The sequence below is a fragment of the Tenrec ecaudatus genome, chromosome 5, assembly GCF_050624435.1.
Source record: "Tenrec ecaudatus isolate mTenEca1 chromosome 5, mTenEca1.hap1, whole genome shotgun sequence".
NCBI classification, from domain to species: domain Eukaryota; kingdom Metazoa; phylum Chordata; class Mammalia; order Afrosoricida; family Tenrecidae; genus Tenrec; species Tenrec ecaudatus.
The window spans coordinates 151091854-151108183 of NC_134534.1; the positions used below are offsets into that span (position 1 = coordinate 151091854).

Here is a 16330-nt window from a genome sequence, read left to right on the forward strand (position 1 = left end):
GGCCTCCTGGATGCGCCACGCTTTCTGGGAAATGTAGTTCCTGCTGCCGGCAGCGGGCCGGGCGGCGCGCGACCTGCTGGGAAATGTAGTTCTCAATTGAAGGGACGGGCTCCGCCCGAGAGTGAGTGGAGGCAGGCGCGCGGCGGGCAGGCCTGGAGGGGGCGGGTCCGACCCGGCGGGACCCGGAGCCGCCCGCCCTACCTGGAGAGAGGTCACGGCGCGAGGTCGCCACCGCTGCTCCAGCTGCGTGATCCGAGTGCCGGGCTGCCGCCATGGCCTATTGCCGGCAAGAAGGTAGGAAAGACGGGCTGGCTGCCATAGTGACCGGCCTACGAGGGCTTGCAGGGGACACGCGCGCGACCCACAGCAGCCCTCTGAGGCCCCGGCTCCCCGGAACCCGAGGCGCAGCCCGGGGGCTTCTTCCTCCAGGCCCTCGATGCGGTCTGGTCGCTGGAGGCGTCTCTCCTTTCTGCCGGTCCGAAAGCCAAGGTTCGGGGGTGGGACGGGGCTGGGCCAAGGTCATGACGAGGCTCGAACCCACACCTCTGGAAACCAGCACGTGGAAGCCCAGAAACTAGGCCCGGAGGGTGTGGAGATGCTGAGCACGTTTCGCGACCGTCAGCGGGGATTTATTGGTATATTACCCTCCTCCTCGCCACACACGTGTTTCCCCCCTGCGTTCGGCTGGCTGGCACAGTTCCCACGCCCGTGCAGGAGGGCCCCGCAGGTGGGGTTCTTTCCCACGCGCCCCGAAGACTACGAAGCCGGGGCCGAGCTTCACCGCACAAGCAGAGATTCCCTAGAGAAGTTACCTTGCGAGGGGAGCCCCGGGACAACGCAGCCATGGTCTCTCAATAAGGGGGAAGGAGAGGCTTTTAGGTGGCAAGGAGCCCTCAAGGTCAGTAGTTCGAAACCCACGGACGAGGCTTTCCGCTCCAGTGCCTGTAAGAGTTACCATTTGGAGGATCCAAAAAGGCAGTTCTCCCCTCCTCTATAGGGTCACTGAATCCGAAACGACTGGGTGGCAGCGAGTTAAGTGAGGACCTCATATTTATTCCTGAAAAGAGGTGGGGAATTCCAAAAATCGGGCCCACGTGGGTAAGGGGTATGGTAATTGGCCATGCATGCAGCAAGGGCTCAGAAATGGGGTCCTAGGAAAAGGCTTGTGCTGATGAGTAGGGTGGTGTCACTTGATGGCAGGCATGCACCCAGCAGCTAGTTCCTGGGGTTCAAGTTCTCTGCCCAGGTGTTCTTTCCTGGTGGGTTCAACGAGGGCACAGGTGTGCGGTGTGTCCCTGCTCTGATGACTGGTTTAAGCTGGCGAGAGCAAGAGCGTGGAGCCCAAACACGTTGTTCTTGAGGGGTGGGGTGCATTGTGAATGAGTCAGGCTATTGTAATATTCCTCAGTCGAAAGATTAACTGAGTGTGGGTCGTGCTTGAGCCCATGCATGTTGGTGTGGGGAATTCCTCAGTCCTCGGAACTTGAAAAATAGAAACAGAAGAGCCCAGCCTCTTTCCTAATCTGTCTCATGGTCAGATACGGTGTAGGAGTGGTAAAAGTACCCCTTTGGGAACGTTTGTTAGCTCCTGGTATACCTAGGTGGCATAGTGGTTACTCATTAGGCTCCCATCTGAAAGGTCAGCTGTTTGAAACCACCAGCCGCTTCTGAGGAGAAAGACAGGCTATATACTCCCATAAAACGTTCAAGTCTCGGGAACTCACAGGGGCAGTGTACCCTGTTCTGGAGGTCACGCTGAGTCTTCATCGACCTGATGGCAGTGAGTTAGAGTTTTGGGTGTGCATTAGATAGTGTTCCAGGGATTTTTGCCTGGTCTCCCTGTGATCTTTGTAAGACAGCCTTGGTTCTTAGCCTCGTCTTACTGAGGAGTTGACTGAGGCACAGATTCCCACGGCTAGGGAATGTTGGAGTGGGGATGTGAGCCCTGGTGATCGGAACTGTACTGTACAATCTTGAACCTGGCCGGGAAGGCCCCCGACTGCCATCAATCGGGTTGCAAAGTTGGGTCCCACTCCTACCGGGCTGTTCCCTGTTGACGACTACCCAAGGCCTCAGACTGTTGGCGTGTGACCAGGCGTTCATCTGAGTGCCACCCGTTCACTACGCTGACCGACTGCCGCCTAATACCTCTAGGCCCTGTTTTCCAAATGTGTAAAATGAGGTTACACTTCATTCACTCAGCAAGTAATCACAGAACGCCTCTAGGCAAGGTGATGGGGGTGGGCACAAGAATATAAAACTCCAAAGAAAACACACCTTGATTCTTTGGTGAATAGTACTACACCCTTAAATAACTCAGGGCACCTGACGCCCAGGAAGGGGGTTCAGATTGCTAGTTAGGGGCGGAGCTCCTTCTAAAATATTTTCTCTCAGCACCCCCGCCTTCTAGAACTCCTCTTACCTTGGGTCTTGAAGCCATACTTGGCAAGTGTTGTCTGACCCATTGTTTCAAGCCTTACTACTGATGTCTTTAAAACCCGCTGCCATTGACTGGGTTCTGAGTCTCAGCGACTTGTTAGCACAGTGGGACTGTCCCATCTGGTGTCTGAGGCTGTAAGGAAGCAGACTGCCGCATTTTTCTCCTCCATTTACATAAGTGCTGTAACTTCTGCGCCACCTGGGTTTCTCCTGTATCCGAATGCCCTGAAATTCTCTTGTTCATTTATTTCCTCACTGTTCTACTTTTCTGTGTATCTTCTCCCACTAAGTTGAGAATCTTAGCAGAGCTGTATCCCCAGCACCTAGCACAAGGCCAGGTCTATCATAGGTACTGAAATCTTTTACTGAATGAATCCTTGCTTCCCCCTGTCCTGAGTTCATTACTCACCTTCCCTGATTTACTTCAGGAACCACCCCATCACACAGCCTTCAAGTAAAATCCCTCAGCTTGACATTGATGGTATTTGACAGTGCGGATACCGCCTTGCTCTCTGACCCCGGGCTGCCCGCACGGCTCCTTGTGGCCTCCACAGTGTCCCTTGCTGTGGTTTTCTCTCTCTGCTCCAGTGCTAAGCCGGCCCTCTCCTGTTCCATCAACAAAGTGTTTTTGAAGCAACCGTTGGCCAGACACGGAGGGGGCTTCAAAAAGTTTGTGGACTCCTTCCTGACCCCCACCTGCGATGAAACCATTGCCAACAGGCAGGTTTTTCTAACAACCCTAATGGGGAGGACCATCGCTGTTGAGGTTGAGCCCTCAGCTGCGTTAGCCCAGACCCAGGGTAAGGAGGGAATTCCTCCTGGTCAGCAGAGTCTGATCTGCGCTGCAAGCAGCTGGAAGGTAGGTGTACCTTGTGTGACCACAGCATTGAAAAGGAGGGCACTCTTCATGTGGTGCTAAGGAAAGGAAGAAGTCTCTCCCGTCTCCCAGGAAGAACAAGCGTACGGGAAAGAAGGTGAAGCTGCCTGTCCTAAAATCAGTCGTCTTTGTCAGGCATGTCCTTCAGATGAATGGGAGGCTGGGGGTGTGTGGCCAGCCACTTTGATAGACATGACTGTGCCTAGTCTTGTCTGCCCTATTCTTTCTTTTGCTTTGCTTTTTTAGAGTTTCTGAGACTAAATCTTTTTTTAATCATTTTGTAAGGGGCTCATGCAACTCTTATCACAATCCATACGTACATCAATTGTGTAAAGCACATTTGTACATTCATTGCCCTCATCTCAAAACATTTGCTCTCCATTTAAGTCCCTGGCATCAGCTCCTCTTTTCCCCCCTCCTCCCTCCCTCATGAACCCTTGATAATTTATAAATTATTATTTTGTCTTATCTTACACTGCCCGACATCTCCCTTGACCTATTGTTTCAACAAACCAGAAGACAAGTTATTGTGTCTCGGTTAATACAGGACATTGATCTGGGGAAAAGTTTTTTAAGTTTGTGGAAAACGTCCATTATCTTTCTGATCCGTTTCTCCTCGAACGGTTGAAGCCCCTCATTTTAGTGACAAAGGTGACACACCCTCTGCCCTCCTGGCATCAGGTGGAAGAGGTGGCCCTCGGGCACCTGCAGATGAGTGTCTAATTGCAGACAATTAACAGGGAGCAAAAGCCCAGCGCTTTATGCGGGCACCCTGAAAGGTTCTGAGCTGGCAAGGAAGGCTTCCCTGGGCTTTTCAGATCTCCTTTCAAACTCCACTTGCTCAAGGAAGCCTTTTCCAGCTGTGATCATGTGCGAGTTCACCTCCACCTGAGTCGGGATCGCCTTTTGCCTGCATGGTTCCCTCTGGACTGCGTGACCTCCTCTCCTCCCTGAAGCTCTTTGCCAGGAGCCATGCCCTAGATGTGGCCCCTCTCCTGAGCTCCCCTAGGATGGGTGTCTTCTCGCCTGTGACTTCTCAAACCCAGCACAGAACAGTTGTCTTCGTAGACTCTAGCAGAGCGGTTGGCGCTTTCTCACAAACAATGCCCCTTCGAGCTTAGGAAATCCACGACATGGCAGTGAGGTAGGTGGTCTTTTGTTTGTCTAAGGGATGCAGGACCTCTTCCTATTCCTCTCAGTCCCTCAACTTAGCAAGGCAGGTTCCTGCTGCAGGCGAGGCGCTCAGGAACTGTTGGTTGCGTTGAAGTTCCCTGTACTTGGTGCATCTGTGTACAGTGCAGTTGCATCTTCCAGAGACCTCGATTCTGAACATGAAAGTCTGAACAGTTCAGTTTGTCTCCACCCCCCTCCCACCGTACAAACTGTACCACTGGGTACATGAGGAGTAAATAAGGGGTAATGGTTCTTCATTTTTAATAATCCTACTAATTTATAAAAAGAAATGATGAAACCTCTTGGCAACCTCTGAATTAAAGAGAGGGGCGCTGGTGGCGCAGTGGGTGAAGCGGGGCTGCTCACCATCGGGTCTGTGGTTCAAGCCCCCAGCTGTCATTCCACGGGCAGACCTGCGTGCTGCCCCTGAGGATTCGCAGGGGCATACCCCTCAGAAGTGGGTCTGCTCTGTGTGCTCGGGTTCCTGTGAGGCAGGGAGAGCAGTGGGCTTGGCTTTTATGAATTAATGAAGGTAAGTGCTGGTTATCAACTGTCAGGAAAATCACTGGAGCACCTTCTGATGGGATAGCATAGTGCCCTCTATTAAAATCCCCCCACCTCTTTTTTTATTGTGAATTGGTGAAGGTTTACAGAGCAAATCAGAAGTTTTCCATTCAACAGTATATACCCATTTTGCTTCATGTCACTGACTGCTGTCCCCACAGTGCAACGTCCCTTACCGCACTTGCTCCCTGTGCTCCCCATTTCCTTTCCTCTTTTTCTAGCCCTTGTGAACTTTGCCCTTTGCAATCTGACGGCTGATTACTCTTCGGGAGTGCATACTTCCCTAACGGTGCTTCAGGAAGCTGCCCTTTGCTGGGCTGGAGAGAAAGACAGGCTTTCTGCTCCTCCGGGGAAGAGTTAACATGTCTTGGAAACCCCCAGGAGCACTTTTACTCGGCCCCGTAGGGTTGCAACGAGTGCGTTTGGTTTTGGGATTGCTTGGTTAAAAACTGAACCCTGGAAGGGAGAGGCCGGCAAAATGGCGACTGGTTAAGACTCACCCATCTGGAACTCCTGCTGGCAGACCAGAAAATGGGGAGGGACAGAGGGACAGGCTTACGGGGATGCGAATGCAGTGTGCCGGCATGGAGAGGGGAGCCAGTGGAGGGGCCTAAAGGCTCGGCCCCAATCCCAGCTCTGTGGACAACTGCCCCTCCCCCTCGGAGAATTTACTTTAGAGGACAGCTCTGGGAGAGGGACGTGTCTGATCAGAACACACAAGAGCAAATGAAGGGGGAGGAAGAGAGAATGGAGCACATCCTGGCCCACCAGGCCTGGAGGACGATAACCCCACTCAGAGCAGCCAATGCACAAAGTGGACCATATGGCTGATCCCACTATGAGACACGAAGTCCCTCACTGGCCCATGGTCCTACGGGGACAACACTGGAGAATCAGTGTCAGGATTGGCTCGGTCTGACCCCAACCACACCGAGGCAAAACACTAAAGGCATGCAGCAGAGCAACATGGGGCGCAGAGCAGGGAGCTCCCAAGGGAGTGCAAACCATAGACTTTGGGGCCAGAGTGTGTCACCCCATCAGACTCGACTGTAGGACGCGCTTAGAGGTCAAAAATCAGACCTTGATCTAGTTACAGGTTTTTCTTTTTATTTATTTTTTAATTTATTCTTTTCTTGGTCATTGGTTTTCTTTGTTGTTGCCATTGTTGTGTTTTGTCTTGCTTTGCCTTGTTTTTTGGTGCATATTATTATCTACAGATCTATCTAGGTAAGATAGCCTGGATGAACCGTCTGGAGGAGAAAATAACTGGATTGCTGGTTCTGGGTGGACATGGGAGAAGGAGATGCGGGGGAAAGGAGATGGCGTTGACCAACCCAGGGACGAGGGAGCAACAAGTGATCCAAAACTAGTGTCAAGGAGGGTGTGAGAGGCCTGGTAGGGTTTCAGCAAGGGCAACGTAACCGAGAGAAATTACTGAAACACAAATGAAGCTGAGCATGGTAGTGGGACAAGAGGAAAGTAAAAGGAAATAGAGGAAAGAAATAAGAGGCAAAGGGCATCTATAGAGGACTAAATACAGGCATGTGCATATGTAAATATATATAGGATGGTGGAAAATAGATCTACATGCATATTTTATAGGTTTAGTATTAAGGCAGCATGTGGACATTGGACCTTCACTCAAATACTCAATGCAAGAACACTTTGTTCTAATAAATTGGCATTCCATGATGCACACCTTCCCTCCATGATCGCTGAAGACAAATGTGTGCATAAGCAAATGTGGTAAAGAAAGGCTGATGGTGCCCAGATATCAAAAGATATAGCGTCTGGGGTCTTAAAGGCCTGCAGGTAAACAAGTAGCCATCTAGCTCAGAAGCAACAAAGCCCACATGGAAGAAGCACACCAGCCTGTGTGACCACAAGGTGTTGAAGGTATCAGGTATCAGGCATAAAAGAACAAAATTTCATATCATTGTAAATGAGGGGAAGTGCAGAGTGGAGACCCAAAGCCCATCTGTAGGCAGCTGGACATCCCCTTACAGAAAGGTCGCAGGGAGAAGACAAGCCAGTCAGGGTGCAGTGTAGCAACGATGAAACATACAATTTTCCTCTAGTTCCTAAATGCTTCCTCTCCCCCCTTATCATGATCCCAATTCTACCTTACAAATCTGGCTAGACCGGAGGATGTACACTGGAACAGATAGGAACTGGAAACAAGGAACCCAGGACAGATGAACCCCTCAGGACCAGTGATGAGAATGGCGATACCGGGAGGGTGGAGGGAAGGTGGGGTGGAAAGGGGAAACTGATTACAGGGATCTACATATAACCTCCTCCCTGGGGGACAGACAACAGAAAAATGGGTGAAGTGGGGACAATAGAGACGTCGGACAGTGTAAGCAAAATAATTTATAAATTATCAAGGGTTCATGAGGGAGGAAGGGAAAAATGAGCTGAGATGAAGGGCTGAAGTAGAAAGCAAATGTTTTGAGAATGATAATGACAACAAATGTGCTTGACACAGTGGATGGATGTATGGATGGTGACGAGTTGTATGAGCCCCCAGTAAAATGATTTTAAAAACTGAACCCTGGATGAGTTCAGTTCCTGACCAGCAGGGCAGCTGAAGACCACAGTCTTAGAGGTTCGAGTCTCGATCCCATGAGAAAGCCTGATCTCTTTTAAAATTGTTAATTTTGTTCTTTCTAATGGGATCCCTTTCAGAGCAGTTGGTAACAGACGCGGGGACATGTAGTTCTTCCCGGGTGAGCTCTGGGGGCATGGTGGTTACCAGTCCGACTGCAGAAACCAGCAGCAGAAAGGAGGCTGTCTACTCCCGTCAAGAGTTCACAGTCTACTGGGTCAGAAGCAAACTCCATGACGGTGAATTTGGTTTGTATCTCCTTCTTCAGGTCTCAGGCTCGTGGAGGCTGAGGTTTGTGCGGTCCTTTGGTCCCTGTGACTTTCCATGTGCTATGAACGGCAACGAGCCACCTCCTCTGACCCCCTCTGGCGTCCCTATTGGCGTGAGTCGGCGATCAGGCAGGCTTCCACAATCCACCCATTTCCTATTCTGACAGCAACCACCGCACGTCTATGCTGCGATCAGTTACTCGTTGCAGCGCACACACTTCCCAGACAGTACTCACAATTACAGTGGCTTCTTAGGAAAGGTAACAGGCCACCAAAGTCAGGCCCAGCAAGCAGTAAGGATGCAGTCATCGCTGTCCGCAGCCAGCAGCCAAGTCTCTCTCTGGTTCTCAGCCTTTCCGCTATGTGGACCCTTGATTTAACCTCCACGGGCCAGGAAGCTCTGTCAACCTGTCCCACAGTCCTGGTGCTGCTCCTCAGTCTCCATCCTACCATCCGACTCATCTAGTCCTGGAGGTCTGGGACCTGCGCTGCCAAGGTCCTCAGGGTCTCTGCCGCTGCCCCAAAGATGGCTCCTCCTTGTATCCGGGGGAGTGGTAGCGAGCACTGACCAGTCTCTTGATCAGCGCTACACACCCCTGTTCGCAGAGTCCCACCCAGGGTGGGAGCTACAGAGCCCAGGGTAGAAAGGTCTCTCCGCTCCACCGCACACCTGTCCCTTGCTCCCAGGCGGAGACCAGCAGTTGCACCTCAGCTGGCAGCTCACAAATGTTATTCTCAACATGCTGCTAGTTCACTCAACCAACCCAACTAAGCCAGGTGTCCCCTGGGTCTTAGCTCAGAGGCTCCCTGATGGCCTAGTGGGTGAGCCATGGGCTGCTAACCCCAAAGTCAGTAGTTCAAAACCACCAGCCACTCTGCCGTCTAGTCCCAGAGAGTTAATGTCTCAGAAACCCACAGGGGCAGTGCTATCGTATAGGGTTCTCACCCTATAGTTCTCACCCCACAGAGTTGCTGTGTCCAGCTCAATTGTGATAGCAGTGTGTTTGGTATTTTGGTTGCCCTGCTGTCTTAATTGCTTGATCACAGCTCCATCGTCATTCCTGAGTTCACAGTGATCTCGGGGCCTCTAGTTCCGACCTTTATTATTGTCCTACAGCGCCCTGCTGGTGCACTTGCAGGGGCAGTTCTGTCCTGTCCTGTCCTGTTGGGTCGCTGTGAGTCGGCTTGACTTATGGCATTGAGTGGTGGGGTGGGGGATGAGGGTTCTAGGGTAAGGACTGATATGCTTTTGGCCAGCCTCACCTTCATGCCCTTGGGTTTGGTGCTCTCCTCCGTCGTTGTCCTTCCCTCCATGACCTTACTGGCATTCCTCTTGTGCCGTCATCACTTTCCCTGGCCACTGTTCCTTGGTCATCGGGAGGCCTGGTGGTGTAGAAGCTTACGAGTTGGGCTGCTAACCACAAGTCGGCAGTCAAAGCCCACCTCCCACTGGGAGAAACAGGGGAGGGACGCGGCGTGCCTCTGTACCGATTCACAGTCTCAGACACTGGTTGGAACTGCAGTGGGTTTGGTAGTTTGGTTTTATACTGACTGAGGAACCAGGGTTCTGCAGAGATAAGAAATGAGCGCCAAAGCACACAGATGTGTGAAAGGCAAGCAGGAGCACCGCCCTGGTCTGAACACCCCCGCTGCTCTCTGGACCCGCACTGATACCTGCCCTCCACTGGATGCCTGTCCCCCACCCCAGCTGACTGGACCCCGGGCCTCTGGAATGGGTAACAGCAGACACTATTGATGCGAGCTTGGTACATACTTGACCAAACCGACCTCAACACAAGCTGACTGGCTCGTTGGGGTAGAGAGTCTCGGCTAGTGAGAAATCAGTGGCAGCACTGGGGAGGGGCCGAGAGACAGGGAAGGACCAGTTGGTCAGGAAGCTGTGGAAGGAGGGGCTGCTGAGAGAGGTGCGGGACGCAGAGAAGACTGGTGATCACCCAACCAAACGTGGGAGGGCAAACAGGTCCAAGATCATGTGCTAGTGCCTTTCAGGTAGGGTGACCGGAGGGAGAGGGCAGGCAGTGACTGGGTGTGGGATATAAAAAGACACTTCCCCAGCTTTGTCTCCCCCAAAGAGATGCCAAAGCGTAGAGGCTGTTGGCCAGCACATGGTGGAAGGTCAGATGCTTAGAGATACTCTCCCTGTAGGCATTCAGCCATCAGACTGCTGTCTGGTCCACTGCAGGTGGGGCTCACAACTACTGATAATGGTTTCCATGGAGAGCCAGAGACGTGGTCAAACCTGCTCAGTGACATCCAAAGTTAGGCTGCCATCCGAATCTAGGATCCGCCCATCTTGTCACTTGTTTACCCCTATTACCTCCCCTTCCTATTTTGTGTATACCCTTAGATCTCCCCTCCTATTACTATTTTACCTATAGTACAACCCCTTCTGGTGACGTGTGTCTTTACCTGTAATTAGGGAGCTTGTAGGCCCTCCCCCCAAAGATATATAAGCCTTGGTGAGTAATAAATTGCTCTCTTCCCCGTCGCTCTACCCCTGTCCTCCTTCCTTGCTCCCTCTCCCCTGCCATTCCCACCTTCCATGTCCCCACATGGACCACCAAGCGGCCTGAGGTGAGCATGCTATGTGTCTGACTCCTTCATTTACTTGCTCTCCTCTCTCTTTCATTCTCTATGACTTTCCTGTAATCTTTACATATTATCGCCGTGCAGTTGCATCTGCCGGGCCTGTGATGATTTGTTAGGGGCTGGCTCCCCTGACAACTGGGGTCTTAGAAGAAACTTGGGCGACACAGTAGTGACTTGTAGGATCCAATAGGAACATCCATCTGGGAAGAGGATATGAATCCTGGAGCGAGTCTACAGCTTTGGACCTGAAAGGTAATTGAACAGCAGGAGGAATACAGAAAGAGTCCAGAAACCCAAAGCGAATAGTGCTTTTGGCAAAGGGCGTTTTGTCTGCCGATGGGGCGTATGTGCAGACGTCGAATTGTGCTGCTGTTTCCCTGGCTTCCTCATTGCCCAGCCTTGGGGCAGCCATGGTTGCAAGGCAGGCACTTGGAAGGAGTCTCTGGAAGAACCTCCCCAGAGAGCTACCGAGCCCAGAGGGGAGCAGTTGGATGGGGCCCTGACTTGAATTGGAGAGGGTGCTATTCAAACCCCGTTTGTGACTGCTTCGCTACTCTTGAGTGACGCGTTTCGTGCTCTGTTCTCCAAATGCAGGGAAGGACCGAATCATATTTGTGACGAAAGAAGACCATGAAACTCCGAGCAGTGCAGAGCTCGTGGCCGATGACCCTGACGATCCGTACGAGGAGCACGGTGAGTGACCGGCAGCCCCCAGGGGCCCACACACATGGCTTGGGGACACTCGGCGAGATTGATCCTTTCCAGAGCTCAGCCTAACCAACCTGTGCTGTGAGGGTGTCCATCTCCCTCGGAGGTGAGGGAGAGTGAGTGCTTTCCAGCCATGCTCTGAGTCCCTGCCCTGGGGGTGAGGCCCCAGGGCCTGTGTTGTTGCTGATGGACACAGCTCTTGGAGGAGAGCATCGAGCTCTAGAGTCACAGCTCAGATGGCCGTCTGCCACAGAGAGAGACCTGGTTAGCCAGCAGGCCAGACACTCATGCATGTTCTGTGACGTCCCTGCGCTCTCCTGCGAAATGCCCCAGCCACCACCTGGCATGGAAAATTCACGCAAGACTGTGGGGCCTGCTGGACAGGTCAGGTCTTGTTTGGGATGTCTCAAGAAATATATGCTTGTTCCTCCCTCTACACTGGACCTCCTCCTCCAGTGCCATGTGTCATCGAGTCCGTTCCAGCTCAGAGCAGCCCTGATCGGGGATTACGAGGCTGTCAGTCATCTCTCTCCCGTAGACTGGCTGGAGGATCTGAGCCACCAACCTGGTGGGTCACTGTCCACTTGTCCAGCAGCAGCACCAGTCTTCTTTATCATTTCTGTGTCCTCTCCTACTAGCTCCTCCATCACGTACACGAGCTCTGCTCCGATGCTGTACCTACTTATTCACCTTGCAGTGAATCGTTACACACAGAGAACTCGCACATTCTGAGCCCTCAGGTGCAACATTATTTGGCGGACTGGAGGGATTTTCTGTTTATGCCAGCTGTCTGCACCCCATCATAGCACTTCAAACAGCTAAGCGTTGGGCAGTGTTAATTTTCATAGAACCAAAAAGCCAAGAGGACCTTACAGATGGGAAAACAGCCAAGAAGAACGTGGATACTGGTGAAGGAAGTTAGATGTGTTTGAAGACACACTGCATCTCAGGGCTGACTTGATTTAAAATGCCAGAGTTATCATCTAGATCCCAAACCTGCAGATTGCTGGCATCATAAATGTGCTCCACGGAGAGCTGTCTGACGAGGAGCCCCAGGGGCATAGTGGTTGCTTATAGTGGCTGCTCATGCAGGTCAGCAGTTTGAAACCGCCAGCTGCTCCACAGGAGAAAGCCAGGGCTTTCTACTTCCATGAAGAGTCACAGTCCAGGAACAATTCTACCCTGTTCTGTAGGGTCACTGTGAGTCATTATCGACTGGATGGCAGTGAGTGAGTGAGTGAGTGAGTGAGTGAGTGAGTGAGTGAGTGAGTGTGTGTGTGTGTGTGTGTGTGTGTGTGTGTAGAGTGCTATCTTAGTCTCCTGAGAACTAAGGAACCAAGTACCCCTGCAGACCTGGGTTGTTCTCAGCATTAGTGTATTCGGGTTGTTAGCAGATTTGAACCTCTGGGGGCAGCCTTTGTGTATGTTTTTCCATTGGGACCTGCGGGAAAATGACTGAACTGTCTCCAGCCCAACTTGGATTCCACAGACCCACAGGACCCTCATGTGTAAGCTGGGATTGGTAGTGCCTTCTGCAGAAGATGTGCAAGGTTGGTGACTTACAGAGTAAGGCAGTGGAGGTCATAACAGGAATGCCTGCTCAAGGGGCAGTACCAGCTGACAGCTCCACTCTGGTACCCAGGTCACAAAGAAAGAACAGCTGGTCCCTCGATCAGCTTCGAAGGAAGAGCGCAGCCTGGGACTTGGGCATTTGGTCAGTATGCCAAGCCCCAGTACTTCCCTAGAGTGGAAAACCGTGTCCTTCGACTGGGCATTTATTTAGTGTCTGCAAAAGACCAGTGTTAGAAACGTCCTCCTAAATTGTATCTTCAGGTTTGCGATGAGAAAGATGATCGTGAAGCTATCGTATTAAAAACATTGGATGGTATGAGATGCAGCACAAACAATAAAATAAGGACTCTTGGTGGGAGGGGAGGTAAAGGGAGCTGATATCAAGGAGTTCAAGAAAGAAAACGTATTGAAACTGATTGTGGTAGCAATTGTACAATACTGCTGGACATGATTGAACCATGGAAGGCTATGATGGTATGTAAGAGCTCCCAATGGCATGATTTTAAAAATAAATAAAAACCTGTCAGAAAATTAGGAAATACTACTTTGGTGTGACCAAGGGTCACAGTTAAGGAACAGGGGGGACATTTAAGTAATAGAGAAAATGAACATCCATATGGAATCCCCACATCATTCCGGTCCTCCCCCTCCTCCCCAAACACACACACACACACACACACACCTGTACACACAATTGAACCGTTTGGCTGCTAGTCCTCCAAGTATTTCATCGTTAAAGAATGGACTCAGATTCTCCTCCTCTCCCACCAGCCTTCTCCTTGTACAGCATGCTGTGGACATCTATCCGTGTCAGCACATAAGGACACCTATCTCTTCCTTTCTACTAGTTTCTATGGGACTCAGGCCAGGGCCTGGATGAGGGTCACTAGTTCAGCATCGTGAAGGATTTGGACTTTCAAGGGCTGCTCCCTAACCATTCCACTGACTGCTGCTTCTCTAAATCAGATAGTTTGCATTATTTAGCTCTTGGGGCACAGTCTCACAGCCTTCAGAGAGGGCTTTGAATATTGTTCGTTCTTAGAGAAGGCTTTCCTCACGTCTTGCCCTATATTTCTTTTCCAGGATTGATACTGCCCAATGGAGACATTAACTGGAACTGCCCGTGCCTTGGCGGCATGGCCAGCGGCCCCTGTGGGGAGCAGTTCAAGTCCGCCTTCTCCTGCTTCCACTACAGCACGGCGGATGTCAAGGGCTCAGACTGCATAGACCAGTTCCGGGCCATGCAGGAGTGCATGCAGCAGTACCCGGACCTCTACCCCCAGGATGACGACGACGCTGAGGAAGAGAAGGAGAAGCCGGAAGTGTTAGAGGGAGTCGCGCCCACGGAGGCGACTGCAGCCCCAAAGGAGGCGGGCTCGAGTTCATGAAGGCCACAGGCCTGCGAGTTCACATCCAGATGGACCTTACAGAGAGGCCTTGCAGTCGCCCTCAGAAAAACCTCTCCTTCTGTTCCGTGCACTGTCATGTATTATTCTGTGAAGCCGTGGTCTTGGCCGTTTAAAAGACACACTGCAAAAGCAAAACAAAAAACACGGGTGTCCTCTGGTAAACCTGTCGGCAAAGGTAGATTGTTCCCCTCTCAGGCTGCCCTGACTTCCCACTCGGAAATAATGTGCTGAGTCGTCTCAGCAAGTCAAAGTCATCATCCAGGGGTGTCTCTTGTGAGTGAGCTGGTTGATTCTAACCCATCACGTCTTGGACTGCATTTCAGACCCCTTTGGGAAACAAGCATACTGGCATGGGACCATTCCGAATAGAAGAGGCCAGACAATCAGACACTTAGTTTTCAGAACGCCTCCTCTCCATCTTCAGTGTAGGAGGCAGCGCTGTGAGGCTGTCAGCACATCCATCATTCCTGTTCCACTCTGGGTTTCACTTCTGCATTGTTTCTTATTTGGAAGGAGGGGGTCTGGACTTTGCATTCACAGTCCCTTAGTAAGTGAAGGGGAGGGCTGGTTATCACTGTTTCCTCCCCCGCCCCCTACCCTCTTGTTTGGGGCTGGTGTTCATCCTGGTTTTCTCAGCCAGTGCAGGCGCCGCATCTCAGGATGGTAACCTAATTATCCCCAGAGGCACAGCCCAGAGGGAGACTGGTCTGGATTAAAATGGCAGGGGGAAAGATTTCTACCTAATTTTGAATGTGTTCTTTAATTTTACTAAAGATATTTTTGATGTAAGGAAATATAAATTATATAAAGTTTAATTTCCTCTTTAAAGATACACTGGTAAACCAATTTGAGTGTGTGAAAATCTCTTTCTATGTTGAGATCGAATCACGTAGGCTTTCTTGTCTGTGAGCTGGATGCTCTCACACAGCCACTACGGTTAGTCCCTGAGGTTGAGAAGGCGCTTCTTAAGTTGAAGATAGGGAACGGCTCCTTGCCACGGGTGCCTTCTGAGGCCAGTTCAGCAGCTGGTGTAGTGGCTTCTATCAGAATAAGCAAGAGAGCAAGAAAGAATGAGCAAGATGGAAGCCGAGTCGCCTCTCAGGACCAGAGAATGAGCGAACACTTAGGCGTCTGTGTGCAGTGGAACTGTGTGCAGTGTGCTTCAGAAGTGTTGGGATCTGAGGCTGGGTTCCCTAGAAAAGCAACACCAGTCTCAGGTATGTGTTCACATAACCGTTTATCTCAAGGAAATGGAAAGTGGAAGGCGGCACATGCCTAATAGGGAGGCGGTGCCTGACAAGCTCCAATTGGCAGAAGGGGCAACAGGTGCAACATTCAGAAGCTGGCATATACCAGATTGGACAGGTTAGATAACAGGCTCCAACTCAAGTCCCAGGACCAGAGGTGAGAAGCTGATGAGCCGGATGCAGGATCCAAAGCAGGCAAAGCCGTGTTGGCACAGCCATCTGTGGACAAGCCCTACCCGAGGCTGCTTCCTTCGCATATAAACCAGAGCTGTCGCTGTCGGTGGATTCCCACGCATCGGGACCCGCACGGTTCCCAAGGGAAATGTTCACAGGAACAGACTCGTCTGTCCTGTGGGGTGGCTGGTGGGTTTGAACCCCCAGCTTTGCAGAGAGCAGTCTGATACCTAACTCATAATGCCAACCGGGTACCCTTCATTAGGTATAAAACCAAAACCCAAACTCCTTGCCATCGAATTCCTTCTGATTTCATTGTAGCCCTAGAGAACGGTAGAATTGCCCCTGTGGGTTTCCAAGACTTAACTTTCTAAAGGAATAGAAAGCCTCATCTTTGTCCTGCAGGATCGCTGGCGGTTTCCAAGTGCTGACCTTCGAGGTTAGCAACCCAACAGGTGACCCACCAGGCCCCAATGGATTCCTTTTATTACACAGAAAGGTTAGGGTCGACAGCACGTTAGATGATCATCACATAGCACAGAATGGAGGTTATGTCATATCAGAATGCAGAACAACGTGAACATCATCACTTCCCCTTGGCACCTGTCCACATCTTGAACCAGACCAAGATAGCCAGACCCACTGCCATCGATTCTAACTCGTGTCAGCCCTGTAGTACA

General features: G+C 51.4%; 1 protein-coding gene across 2 annotated transcripts; it reads left to right on the plus strand.

Moving 5' to 3' along the window:
* The first annotated feature begins 85 nt into the window (after positions 1-85).
* On the plus strand, positions 86-15057 carry CHCHD4 (coiled-coil-helix-coiled-coil-helix domain containing 4). Of its 2 annotated transcripts, none has more exons than XM_075550089.1 (3): positions 86-294; positions 11135-11233; positions 13904-15057. In XM_075550089.1, the coding sequence occupies exons 1-3, from the start codon at positions 273-275 to the stop codon at positions 14206-14208; spliced, it is 426 nt and encodes a 141-aa protein (XP_075406204.1). In that variant the 5' UTR covers positions 86-272; the 3' UTR covers positions 14209-15057. The 2 variants fall into 2 exon arrangements, with proteins under 2 accessions (XP_075406204.1, XP_075406202.1); XM_075550087.1 differs by lacking the exon at positions 86-294 and adding an exon at positions 377-635.
* The last annotated feature ends 1273 nt before the right edge of the window (positions 15058-16330 follow it).

Excerpts from the sequence above, each read along its gene's own strand:
- CHCHD4 (XM_075550087.1), top strand. The coding sequence starts at position 437 with ATGCGGTCTGGTCGCTGGAGGCGTCTCTCCTTTCTGCCGGTCCGAAAG. Across the intron at positions 636-11,134 it reads CCGTCAGCGGGGATTTATTG|GGAAGGACCGAATCATATTT; the intron begins GTATATTACCCT and ends CTCCAAATGCAG. Across the intron at positions 11,234-13,903 it reads CGATCCGTACGAGGAGCACG|GATTGATACTGCCCAATGGA; the intron begins GTGAGTGACCGG and ends TTTCTTTTCCAG.